Source organism: Ochlerotatus camptorhynchus, unplaced genomic scaffold (genome assembly GCF_037179485.1).
Source record: "Ochlerotatus camptorhynchus isolate MF236.1 unplaced genomic scaffold, CSIRO-AGI_Acam_v1.1 ptg000010l, whole genome shotgun sequence".
Lineage (NCBI taxonomy): Eukaryota > Metazoa > Arthropoda > Insecta > Diptera > Culicidae > Ochlerotatus > Ochlerotatus camptorhynchus.
In genome coordinates, this window is record NW_027040502.1 from 1,342,521 (window position 1) to 1,356,317 (window position 13,797).

The following is a 13,797-nucleotide window of genomic DNA, read 5'->3' on the forward strand; positions in this document are numbered from 1 at the left end:
TTGCAATTAATTAATCGAACTTTTTCATTGGTTGGATATTAGATCCCATTACTTTATATTTCGAACGATTCTGTTTAAGGGACGTAAGCCTTGGTTTTAGTCCTGATCCTGACACCGTTCTATAGAACGAGCGGAAATTTTTTTTTTCGCTAGTGCTTTTTTTCAGTGTTCAACTCTATTGACAATATTTCCCCAAAAACTGAACACGTTCCAATCAAACTTTGCGAAAAACATATTTTATGAACCAAATGGTGCTCGGAAATACAAGCCATCAAAGATTATATCTCCAAAGCATTTAACCATCCACTGCACCCTCGTTTCACGCTTTTCAAACTTAATTGGCGCGCTTTTCAATGAATTAGAAATACTCCATTCGGGCTAGCTTTGATTTCCCCCCGCCGCTTGTATTGAATCAACGCTGGTTGACACGAAGTTCACGCTCAACGCTTTTCACTCTTTCCATTCTAAGCCCAGATCCTATGGAGGCATGGTTGGTCGTGGAGAAGCGGAGATGCCTACCTGGACCGGTGCGGCGCCGTTCTGTTCCACAGCGTTCTGCGTTTCTTTTTTTTTTGTTCTGAGTTGAATGGAAATTTATTCTAGAGCGCTATTTCCTCGTTGTCACGACGCGGTTGCTCTGATTGTATGCGAGCGAGGGAAAATTGCGCGTCACCATTAGCTTCTGCCGCACTACCAACCAAAATGACCAACCGTTCGGTGGCCTTTCAAAATGTTGTTTTATTTAGTTTCGCTGTTTTTTTTTGGGAAAACCGTTTGAAATTTGCGGAAGAGATGCTCTTTGACGATCAGCAATCCGTCACTAATTAACCTTCACCAATAATGGAACGAAACGGTTGATTTTTTTTTGGGGTTTATGGCCGTTTTCTGCTATCGAGGTGATCGCCATATAAACACTTTCAAATTTGTATGAATCTTATCACTCTCAGAAACTTGAGCGACCTCCTCTTTCCGCTTCAAAAAGCAAATATTCTTCTTTTGCCACACGTTTTTCAAATTCGCCCTTTGTTTCCGGTCTGGTGCACCCTCACCGCGTTTGTTTGGCCGTTGCCATTGTCTGCCCGGCACATATCTTAACAACACGGTGGATCTCTGTGCCAACCGACGAAGAAGCACCTCGTTGAAAAAACAAACATTTCTTCGACACCCGAAACCAAGGTCACTACTCCATTGAAAACGATCCCGCGTGATGGCTTCACTACCTAATTGAACAATGGTCAAATATAATTTAAAATTTTAACTTGATCTACGGCGCATGGACACACGTATCAACTGCTCGTCACAACAACCGAATTAGAACTGAAACCGTGGCCGGCGTGGACACACAGGAAAAGCCACCCACAAATGATGATCACCTCTTTTTTCTCGTTATTGTTATTTTATGTGTAGGTATGGTTAAATAATGCAATTTCGATGGGGGAGGTGGCTGATCAAAGCGGGAATGACGGAGAGAAAATCACACTAAATGGTAGGTGTAGGGGGAAGACAGGTCACAATGCACGCATGGGGTAAAATGCCCACTTGAAAAAAAAAACAGCGATAGATTTTCCTCTCAGATCCTTTGCTCGAGTGATGGATTGAGTTTATTTTCATCTGGAGGTTTCACAAATAATTCTAGGTCTAGAAATCATGCACACAATTTTAGCTGCGGTCTAGCTTATACAGGGTGACTAGTAATTCGTGTTACTCCCGAAGGGAGGTGAAAGTAACCCACATTTGCAGCAAAAAAAAAATGTATGGCAAGGTAGGTCGAAAAATCATTACTTACCGAGAGCAATTAATTTTCTACTGATTCAAAGTGCCTTATTTTGCTAAGGTATTCATAATTGATTGCTTATGAATACCCGAGCTATTGCACGACATTTAAATTTAACATTAAACGGTTAGAACCTGATCAAATCCATCCGAAAGTAAGCCTGTGGCGCCAATTGAATAAAGTTGTTATTTTTCTCTTGATTTTTTCCGTTGATCTTGTTTTCCGTACTTATAGTACTATTGCTAGTGGTTGAAATTGTCATTTTCGTGCGCGTAATTAATAGCTCCTTTATTAAGGAATTCAGGGATATGGTGTCTACAGAGAAGTTTTTCAATATGTTACTGTGCTTCTTTTTAATTTTTTTCAGTTAAAAATTTAAAAAAGCTAAAAGTGAGATTGAAAATTTGTTTTTCAACTATTCAATAAACAGAGTTGGTTTTTTGGACAAAGTTGTAGAAAATGCCTTTACAAACAACTTTTTCAAAGACACCTTATTGATATCTTTTTTACTTTTCAAGATATGTGACGTTTTTTTTTCCGACGGTTCCTCAAAAATGGTTTTCTCATCATAACTTTTTGGTCTAAATTTTTACGACTTTGCCATAATGAGAGAGAGAAGGATTAGTATTTTCCATTTAATTCCACTACTTTATTTGCTTATCCTTGACAGATACGCGTATTTCGTCTACAATGTGCAGACTTCTTCAGTGTCTTGTACTAATACTCGACTAATTACTAGACTATTACTATTACTAGACTTTGCCATGTTCTAGTAAGTTGTACATAGTGACAAAATACAAAACATTACAGAACACTGCCTTTCAGTATCTTCTGTAGAAAAAACTATATAAGTTATAAAAAAGTTATTTTTGTAGATTTTTAGACCATAATTTATGAACTTGTAACTTAGCAGGGGCAAAATGGGGCAAAGTACCCATGGCGCATCTGAAACTTTAAGAAATTTACTTCAAAATGATAGTAAACATCTGCGAATTTAAGCGATTATTGGTAGACATTGATTTAAACAACCTAGTGATAGTCGCACCTAAATGCGCATGCTATTTCATAAGAATTGGGTTGTTTAGGGGTATTAAAGTAAATACATATTCGTTATCTGCTTTAAAAATGGAACCAAAATCCAAAATATCATCAATTTTGGGACACTGGAACTTTTTTAAATAAGTACGATTACATTAGCAAAAATCACCATCTTATGGGGTGTTTACACTTATGCTATTTCACTAGCGCTAATGAGCTAGCTGCTAGCAAAAAAGCTCACTAGCATAATGTAAACAGGGCATCAGCGTCTACCAGCATGAAATTTCAGAAGCAACTGTAATTCGTGCTAGTTGGCGAAAAATCGAGATGAATGTATAAAAATCGGTATATTTTTCGAAGTTAAACAACCCAATTGCCTCATCTAGTGTTAGAGATACACAGAAAAAAATCTGAATTTTAACTGTTGCGTAAAATCTCCCTTCGTTTAATTTTGAGCTATACTTGACATAAACAGCGAAATCGTTTACAAGCTTGCATACAATATTGCTAAGTTATGCTATATTGCGCTCAAATTTACATGAAATATCGCGTAAATTTATGCCAAATCTAGCGTTAATTTTATGTGCGCTATATCTCGCAGAAATTTACATGAATTTTTCAAACGGTGTATCTTGAATACATTATAATGCTACTGTTGAAATCAAGTAAGCCATGAACCAAGACTCCAATCATTTTTCTGAGTCCCTTATCAACGATCGACGAGTGAAGTAAAATAACGTCGTTAAATCTTAATGTTGGACATGAGTGGCTTTAAAGCTCTATTGTGTACAAGAATCACGGTAACACTGCCCAGATTTCAACTGTATAAATGGTCTCCATCGGTATATAAAATATCTCAATTTGCAATTTGTCTGCCTATGTTTTGAAATGGGACAGCAGGAAGCAGCAGGAAGGAGTGGCGATCAATAGTCGCAGTGTATTCAAAGAGGTCCTGAAAGCCTATTCGATTGATTCAGACATTATGCCGGAAGTTTCTGTGGAGGTTGAAAAGTGTACCAAGACTATTTCAAGAGCCACATGTGAAAAGGGCATACCAGCTTTTTGTAAACAAACCTTCTTAGGCCCTTTTGTCGCCAACTGAGGGCCGGTCACGCAAACCAACAACATCATCGGGAAGGGGAAAGTTTCGCCTACCCGGTGATGTTGATGGTTTGCGTTGGTGTCATATGGGTGGTGAGATAAGGGCGTAAGAAAGTTTGTTTACAAAATGCTTGTATGCCCTTTTCACATGTTGATCTTGATTTGTGATATTTTTCAAAGGCTTTGGATAGTCGCACAGCTGACAGGGTGCTGCTCCACCATTTTGAGAATTTCAAAATACCGTTCAAACTTCCAGAAAACATCATCAATATGCTTCCTTCGTTATGACCAATCGTCCTGGATGGGCGTAAGCCAATGCCATTCGAAAAGTGTAGTGGCTCGACTAAAAGAAAAAAAAAACAGCATCCATTCGTGAGAACCATCAAGCGGAAGAGCTTGTATTTGCAACGCAGATGAAGCTACGTGAGTCAGGTCAGAAACATGTTGCTGATACATATTCTCAAAGAGGCTGCGCAGACTACCCCGTCGCGGGCAGGCAAAATTTCTAAATCGTGGAAAAGATCATCGAACAATCCATTGTTCCAGTATACCGATGCTGAAGTTTGGCATTATTTTATTTTATGCAAAGCTGTCCGAATCGCAGTACGTTAGAATTCAGACAGAGGCCAAACAACGAAATACGAATATATATCCGCCGTACCACCACATTCTAGAAGGAGCTGTTATCCGGATGAAAACTATAGCTAGGAAGCTGTTATCCGGATGAATACTATATACACGGTATGAAAATATCATGTAAATATTTCTGTAACTTGCAAGCATATCTGAACATGTAAATCTGCAATTTGCTAGAAAACTTGCAAATTGGTTTGAAAGCAATACGCAGATGCTATCAAGTCTGTTATATTTATACTAAATATAGCTTAAAATTAAGTTTTTGTTTTTCAGTGTTATAGTCAGCGACACATGTGTGGAAGTAAAACTACAACAGCTTCTTGACCACACGTCGGAGCGAATCGTCAATGCAAACGAAGAAACTTTGGATAACTTCACAGATGAAGAGTTTCTAAACATCAATTTGACGATCAAGTGGGGAATGGACGGAAGTGCCGGAAATGCTGAGCATAATAAAAAAAAATCGAGGATAATGATGGTTCAAAAAGACGTCAACATTTTAGCTGCCTTAGTTTTCAAGATATTTTTTTTTAGATTTAAAGTCTAAAAAATCACTATGTTTTTTTTTTATTTAAGTAGTAGTTTTGTTTTCGGACGTATTCCAACAAAACTTTAAACTTTGCCAGAAATAGCATCCTGCTTTGATGCATTGTTTCCAACATATTGAGCATAGACCATTAAATTTGACATAATTTTCAAAAGTCACATCTAAGCAGTTAAAAAAAGTAGTGTGAATATCCGTTACAATGACGCACATAAAAGCAGCGTCATTTATCATATAAGTTTACATTACATATCGTGAGAATTGATGAGACGTGTCATGATATATTCCATATATTATATGCAAATGTCCATCTTTGTAAAAAACATTTCCTGAAAGTTGCTAGTTAACGTGAAAAGGAAGTTTATGCATGTTGAATGTCCACTGTGTACGTTATCGCAAAAAAGATACCCGAGAATTTTTAGGGCTATGCTCATTTTGGAACTGATGTAAATTTACGAACTGATAACACAGTAGGCTATCGTATTACAATGTATTTAATGAATTATTATGATGTAAAACGATTTGCCGGGAATGTTGAATACATACAATAAGAACTTCCAATAATTTCTTTAAAAACAATTTAACTGTCCTGTTAAACTTTGCGTACCCAACCTATTTCGCCTAAATCAAAAGGGACCTTATTTCTTTATCTATGTTGATGAAACTGTTTTTGATTCATTGAAAACTCTAGTTTTTACGAAGAGTGTCCGTAAGTTTGGTCTTACTATAATTTAATTTAATTAAATGTCCTGATCCCGCGTTTTCTTATAATAAAGAAATACAACAAAAATATGCTAATCTGTTTAGGAATTAAAAGCAAGATGCAATTCCTGATGGATTTTAAGCTGACATGCTCCATCTTTTGAAGACAATTTTTTTTAACTTTGTTTCACAATATTGAGATAGAAAATAGACTTTTGAACCTCGTGAAACGTTGTGGTGCATCCACAATGTCCATTGTTGTCATGCGTCATATTGCAGTCTGAATCAGGCATTTTAACGCAGTATGATTTTGGAATCAAATTAAAAATGTTTTAAAAATTATGCAAAATCATCGTCTTGGAGTTCAAAATCACTCAATTTTCGTAGAAAATATTTTGATAAACCATACTCAAATAATTTGTCATTTAGTTTTAGCTTCCATACGCTACCAATTCACAATTTTGCTTAAACGGAGCGTTTTGCACCAAACTACCTCACAAGTAAGTATGTATATATGAATGAATTAAAAAAAGCTCATAAAGCGGAAAATGGTGAGTGCTTAATGCGAGCTCGGTCAGAACGAGAATGAGATCACGATCGCGTTCAAACATGAAAAGTGTTTAGTGCATTAGGTGTATTTTAAAATACGCAAATCTGGAGACGAGCTTATATGCTTTTAATTATATGAGTAAATAATTCAACAAGTATCAAAACTTAGAGCCGATCACTAGAAGTGCCCATTAAAAATGAATAAAAGAGTGGGAGTACTATCTGATACAGTCAGGGAAACACGTCTGCTTGGTCGTAGTGAATGTTCAAGAATGGTTTATTAATTATAAACTAATTGGCATGGCTTGCTACTTCAGGTTGTTTCATCTATCACTCCTCCTCAACTTGAAGTCCAAGTCCATTACGAAAATGCGCCAGCTATGTAGCACCTAGCGGCTTCGTCAGGATATCAGCTATCACCTCAGCGGTTGGTGTGTAGTTTACCATTACTACTTTCTTCTTATTCAGATCTTTGATGAAGTGGTACTTTGTGTCCACTTGTTTGGACCGCCGTTGAATACCATCTTGCTGAAGCTGTTTGATGCAACTTTGATTGTCTTCTTGTACGATAATTGGGCGATGTTGCTTCACACCAAAGTCCTTTAGTAGTTTCTGTAGCCAATGTAGTTCCAGTCAACACTCAGCCAATGAGATGTACAGGACAATGCTACGCAGGATTGCTTCTTCGCCGCCCAGGAAATTGTTGCCCCACCAAGCTGGAACAAAAAACCAGAATTCGATTTTCGATCAACGGTATTTCCCGCCCAATCTGCATCTTCGGAAACAATCAGTTCTTCGTTACTTACTTCCAAATGCAGCTCCAGATCACTGGTGCTGCTAAGATAGCGTAAAGTCCACTTCTATGCAGTCAGCTGCAGTGGGATGACTTACTTTTCTGCTAAGAATGCAAGCACAGATGGAAATGTCCGATCGAGTATTGACTGCGAGATACAGCAGACCTCCAACCAAAATTTGGAAATTATCCATGGATGGCAGCTCTTCACTCTCCTCCTTCTGCTGTAGAAATCCAGGCACATCCTTGTAACCGTTTAGTTACAATGTCCTAGGTTTTAATTTGTGCATGTTGTTTTAGGAAACTGTAGTATTTGTTTAGTGTCACTGTGTTAGTAGGATTAGATTAAAATTGATATTGGCCCTTATTATGAGCACAGACAAACAGACGTAACTCTTCATTGTGTATCTTCGTTCATGCATTTAACGGTTGATTTGAATATTATCAGTTCCGCGAACTACTCGCCGCAGCGCTGGCATCGGATCACTTTGATGTTTCTATAAATTCTATAGAACTTTTATGCAATATTGTTTACGAGTTAGCGAGCAAGCTTGTTTTCCGCGAGAAGCCAGAGAGATGTCGTTACTGAGGTTATATGTTTTGAGATACTATGTTGTCAAGAACAAGTTTTTCAAAGAGTTACGTCTGTTTGTCTGTGTTATGAGTGTCACTTCACGGTGAAAACAAAGTGAAGTGACCACTTGTCACTCACGGTGAAGTGATTGCCGTGTAAATTATATGGGAATCACTTCACCGTAAGTGAAAAGTTGTCACTTCACCGTGAATTGACATCGGTAATAAGTAATTTTTATAAACTTAATTGGGCGAGACAGGATCGAAAGGGTGTTGTGATCAACTGTGGTAGAAAAACTGAAAAGGCGAAGGAGATGATATGGATTTTTTTTTTTCCTTTGGTTTGTTTTTTTCCGTCGATCTTGTTTTCCGTGCTGAGCACCAATGCTACCGACGTGCCAGGAAGGCAGCTCCCACACCTGGACCCTACCTATCGACCCATCAACTCATGAACCGGGGACCAACGGCTTTACTTCCCATCCGAAGGAAGGCATGATCAGAGATGTTATGCCTCAGAACATCCCGGCGGCGCCGACTGGAATTGAACCCAGGCCTGCTGGGGTGAGAGGTAATCACGCTTACCACTACACCACCGGCGCCGTTGAGATGATATGGATGCGTGGTGATAAGCTACAAGGAAGGAAAATGGAGGAAATAAGGAATGAATTGAAAACTTGATGGGAAAAGGAGGGCTTTTGATAGCTGGGATGGTCAACTGGGATGGGAACCGAGCAAAGTGCCTCAAAGTGCAGTGAACAACCTCCTTCTGTTCCGTTCAGGTAACTTAGTTTGACCAAATTTGATTTTGGCTTGGTTTTAGACAACCATTTGACCTTCAGGACCTTTTTTATTTGTTCCACGAACATCCTCACGATCGGCACGTTTCGACCAAGTCAGTCTCGACTATCTTGGTCTAAGACTCAAGGACCTTCCTCTCTCCGGCTTGTAATTGCCAGAAAGGAGAGCATCCTCGGACTCGGAAGTGCTAATCGTTAAGGAAGAAGACCCTTCTCTGCTCGACCAAGGTGGCCTTGTCACTGTCAGCTGATATTTTCCAACGGAGGAAGACGCCGTTGCCAACAGAAAAAGCTACTTCGGTAGCTGCACAAGGATCGCTACATTCCCTGGTTGCGAACAGCCATGGCAACGCCCAAACACAAGCCTCCAATCCGCCATTGCACAGTGGTACAGAATGCAGATTTAGCTGGAATGATATGTTTTGAGCCTGAAATTGAAACTTTAGACTAAAAGTCTCTGAATTCTAGGGTGGTTCCTATTATCATTAAAATCAAAAATCTAACTTTTTTGTTTGAATAAATTGGCCGATTTAGAGCTATTTTCTTGAATTGAGTTAGGGTGACTCTTAAAAAAACAGTTTTTTTGCTCTTTTTTTCTTATTTCGAATTTCTCAGCAAAGGGGTCTTGAAATAACTTTTAGATCTTAATAAGGCGCAAATTTTTGCTGCACAAAGCTTGTCAATATCTTTCGCCGATCAAGAGTTATTGACGTTTGTATACTAAAAATATGCACTTTTCAAATGGTAATATCTCTGGTTGGGGAAAACAAAAAAAAAGTTTTTTTGCAGCATTTGAAAGGGCGTATGTTATTCTCAATAATATGAAAAAATTGGAGGTATGTTATTTTTTAAACTCGTATAAAATCAATTTGAATTTATTCTTATTTTTTTACTATATTTGAGTATATCTTTTTTATTAGAAGAGATACAGGCAACAAATTCAGCTATAAAACATTCGTCTTAAAGAGCATTTTAACTCTAGAAGATAACTTTCATGAGAATTTTCAAATAAAAAAGTTATTGCTAAAAAACTATTTTTTCCAGGAACACCTTAAGTCAACTCCGAAGAGATGAACTAGCCTCAGGCTAAAAATCTCTATAATAAAGAGAAAAAAAAAAAAAAAAATTAAGTCAACTCCGAAAAATTACTCTAAAATGAGAACGTTAAGAGATAGAAAAAATTTCCTTCGACAAAGTTGCTTGCAAGTAACTTAACTACAACTTTTTTGAACAACACATGTTTATATTTTGTAAAACAAAAAACTTAGTTTTAAATTTTCCCTAATTTGAGGACCACCCTGACGTCTGCAAACACCAAAAGAAGGGAATTTTTAAGAACAAAAACTTCTTAGAAGACACTAAATGTCCAAATATTGAAACAAATGTACTAGCATATTTTATATAAATTTGTCATTAGAGTGGTCCTATGAAATCCATCTTTTTCCAATAACTTTTTTATTTGAAATTTATCAAGTAAGTCATCTTCTAGAGACTTTTAAAACTCGTTAAGACAAATGTTTTATAGCTGAATTTGTTGCCTATATCTCTTCTAATAAAAAAGATATACTCAAATATAGTAAAAAATATGAATAAATTCAAATTGATTTTATACGAGTTTGAGAAATAACATACCTCCAATTTTTTCATATTATTGAGAATAACATACGCCCTTTCAAATGCTGCAAAAAAACTTTTTTTTTGTTTGCCCCAACCAGAGATATTAACATTTGAAAAGTGCATATTTTAAGTATAAAAACGTCAATAACTCTTGATCGACGAAAGATATTGACAAGCTTTCTGCAGCAAAAATTTGCGCCTTATTAAGATCTAAAAGTTATCTGAAAACCCCTTTGCTGAGAAATTCGAAATAAGAAAAAAAGAGCAAAAAAACTGTTTTTTTAAGAGTCACCCTAACTCAATTCAAAAAAATAGCTCTAAATCGGCCAATTTAAGAGATACAAAAAAGTTATGTGCAACAAAGTTGCTTGAAATTAACTCAGCTATAACTTTGCCGAAACATGTATACTAGGGTGTTTCATTCTGGAAAAAGATTGATATTTTTGATAGGCCACCCCCTATTTCAGTTCATAACACAAAAACAAACATCTGTGCAAAGAATCAGCTAAATTGGTCAACGTTTAGAGGTCGCGCCAACGATTTCAATTTTGTTCGGGATTTTCGTCAAATTAGTATGGGAAAAAATGATGACCCACTAAAATCATTCTAACTTTTTTCCTAATGAACCGATTTGCATGAAATTAAAATATGTTATACTTAAAACTATAATGAACAACTTTGTTGAAGACTGCAAGTCGATTTAATGATTTGGAAAACAGAAATAGGCTGTCGGAACTCATATTGCAGATAAACCTTGATTTGAGCAGAAAAGCAGGTATGCTGATAGGGCATATATCATAGTATGCTTTGCCAGATTTTTTTTACCTCAATGTTTATAAACATATTGTGCTGTCATCTCTGGATACAATAGTGCCATGGATTTGAGAAGTGATACTGAGAAGTGGTTGATCGGTCAGTTCATTACCAGGTTCACCGGTGGAAAACTTCCGAGTAACCGAGAAGTACTGCAGCTATTCTTTTTTCATCGCTCACAATCTCGCTCCACGATACGACAATGCTGCTGGAAGGTGGTTCAATCGGCAGAACAAGTTTGGGTCAGAGCTCGTATCCCAAAGAGAAAAACCAGCCGAATAATTTTAACCACGAAGATTTGTATAGAAACTAACAATTAAACAAATGGTTTTCGTTGCATGAAAATGATTTATTGAGAAGAGAAAGCGTTGAAAGTTTAACTAACACCCGAAATAATATTTGGACATTTTTCTGCAAAAATAGGGGGTGTTATTCAGAGTTACTGCTGAATGTTGGTTGTTATTCATTCATTCCCTCTTTTGTCAACAGTGAATAAAAAAATAATACTTAACAGTTTAAATTTTTTTTGGTTCATTTAACAGCCAATAATTGTTTTAATTAGTTACGTAACATTTATCATAACCATCTTCCCTCCTGTGAGACAATAAGTTACGCAAGCCCTCCCTCTACATACCATACGCAATTTGTACAGGAAGCTGTACATGCATTTGTGAATATAAATTTGTGTAAATGAAGTACTACAAAAATATACTGTTGATGATGGTTTATATTTCATAAAGCTATTGCTCTTAGAGCAATATATTAATACCGTTTCTTATTTTAGGCTTTTCTTTGATACGTTTGGGAAATTCTTCCGGTGATCGGCTACAACTTGCAACAAAAATTGTTTTTGCTCTTCATTGTAAGTAATTTTGTCATTGAACTCGGTGATAAGTGCTACCGCGCGCTCGGCGTTATCGTTTACGACTCTCAATTTCTTCAGTCGCTCAACTGCATGCTGATAGTTTGAATCTTCCATCCATGTTCCAGGGCAGCAATCCATGAAATTCAAGTCGATATTGAAACGCTTAAAAAAGTTAACGGTTTCTACCGCCTACAAAATCCTCTAGCCCAAGATTTTGGCACAGCGAAATGTCTACTTCTGCTCGACGCACGCATTTGGCGTCCAATTTACGTTTCAATGCTGCAATCATTTTAATTTTAGTTGCTTTTGAAACATCTGGATCGAAAAAGGAAAGGGCAACAGTTTCAGAGCTCAGGTACCATAAATGCCGTAAAAGTTTTTCAGTGACAGCCCACCACATCTTGTCTCGTCGTTGGTTGCAAAGCGCTTGCAATGTTTCAAGGTCGTTTCGAGGTGCGGAAAGAGGAGATGGTGCTTGAAACCAGGCTTTGACATAGATTTTCGCAACGAATATGCAAAATTTCGTTATATGCTTGATTTCGTCCTTTGTGAGACTAAACTGGTCTTTGAAGAGAAAAATCTTCAAGCAATACAAAACTTTGCTCATCCATCGTGCTCTGTGAACAGCTCCAGGCTTCTTGAAGGACACTCCGTCTGCCGGTGTTCCTCCCAAAAATATCATACAGAGCTGTAGAACCTCCCTGAATCATCTCTGGGTTGGAATTGCTGTAATTAATGAAAACAATGTAACGTTCAATACGTTTGTTTTAATTTAATTTGAATGTACCGTTAGCTGATCTTTACAGAAATCAACAATATCGCTAGCATTTTCGAAGGACTTATATAGTTTCTTGTTTGCCTTGATTGTCTTGTAATCGCCTGAAAATTAATTAGAAAAATGGGTTTTATGAAGGCTATTCGGTAACCAACTGCTCACTTTTGTCGATTGAACTCCAAGCCGATTTGAATTTTTCAAACATCGGTACATTTGGACTTGTCGAAGAGCCGAAACAGTTGTCAAAAGCCGCTTTGGCCAGTAGTTCCAGTACATGATGCCTGCATGCTAAGTTCAGAAGAGTTCGCCCCAGTTTCTCTTCAAGTAAGGTACATGCTCCTGATTTCAGCCCAGTGTTTGAACTTGTCGTATCGAAGCACATTCCGATGATATGGCTCTCCAGATTCCAGTCACACAAACTCTTGAAGACAGCATTTGCTTGAGCTTGGCCTGTTCCCGAATCAATTTTCGGAACTCCCAACAACTTGTCATCACCCTCACCTGAAATGATAACCGGCAGCCGTTCTACATTGCCACCTGTAATAAAAATTATGTTTAAATATCAGTAAAGAACCAACATCTGAGAAACATGTTAGCTAACCTTTGCCACTGGACGTGATATCCGGCAGAAGCTTTCCATCCCAGTGCACGACACGATATCCATCCAAAGAACAAAGTTCTTTTTGTTCCTCAGCATGTTCCCTTCGAACTTTCAATCTTGTTCGATTCAAAGTGCTTACAGATACAGAACAATCTTGAAGATTGTGGCCCTCACTTTTCACCACCGTTGCAACAACCATCATTGCTTTGCGATCCGAAATTCCATATCGATCTAGTACTTTGCAAAGCTCTGGCGACACCACTTTACGCTGCTTCGGTTTAGTTGGCTTAAAATCAACATCAGAATTAACATCTGAATTTTCTTCGAGGTCTTCGATCGTCGCCTGTGTTTTAAAACACTTGATAAAGTTTATAATACACATTCAACAAACCTTTACCTTTTCGTTGTACACTTTAGAGTATGGATTGATAGCTGCTGTTGGATTGATGCGTTTTCCGGCCCTCTCCTTGATTTCTGGTTCCTTCTGACTCTTACCGTCATCACATGCGTCGCTGTAGGAGCCCAACATGTATCCTGGTCTTCCTTTTTCTCTCTGCGCTAAAAGAAATTCGCGATCGCTTGCTTCCGTCATCATCTCCAAGGCATTCGAATGAGCCAT

General features: G+C 37.6%; 1 protein-coding gene across 1 annotated transcript in view; it reads right to left on the reverse strand.

Annotated features, from left to right (window-relative positions):
- Positions 1-13,797, reverse strand: part of LOC135699200 (carboxylesterase 1C-like) — a 39,687-nt gene extending 25,890 nt beyond the window's left edge. Inside the window, exons 1-2 of the mRNA XM_065219406.1 lie at positions 13,570-13,797; positions 520-607 (exon numbers count right to left, since the gene is read on the reverse strand). Coding sequence (XP_065075478.1) covers positions 520-607; positions 13,570-13,797 — 316 coding nt within the window. The remainder of the gene's footprint in view (positions 1-519; positions 608-13,569) is intronic.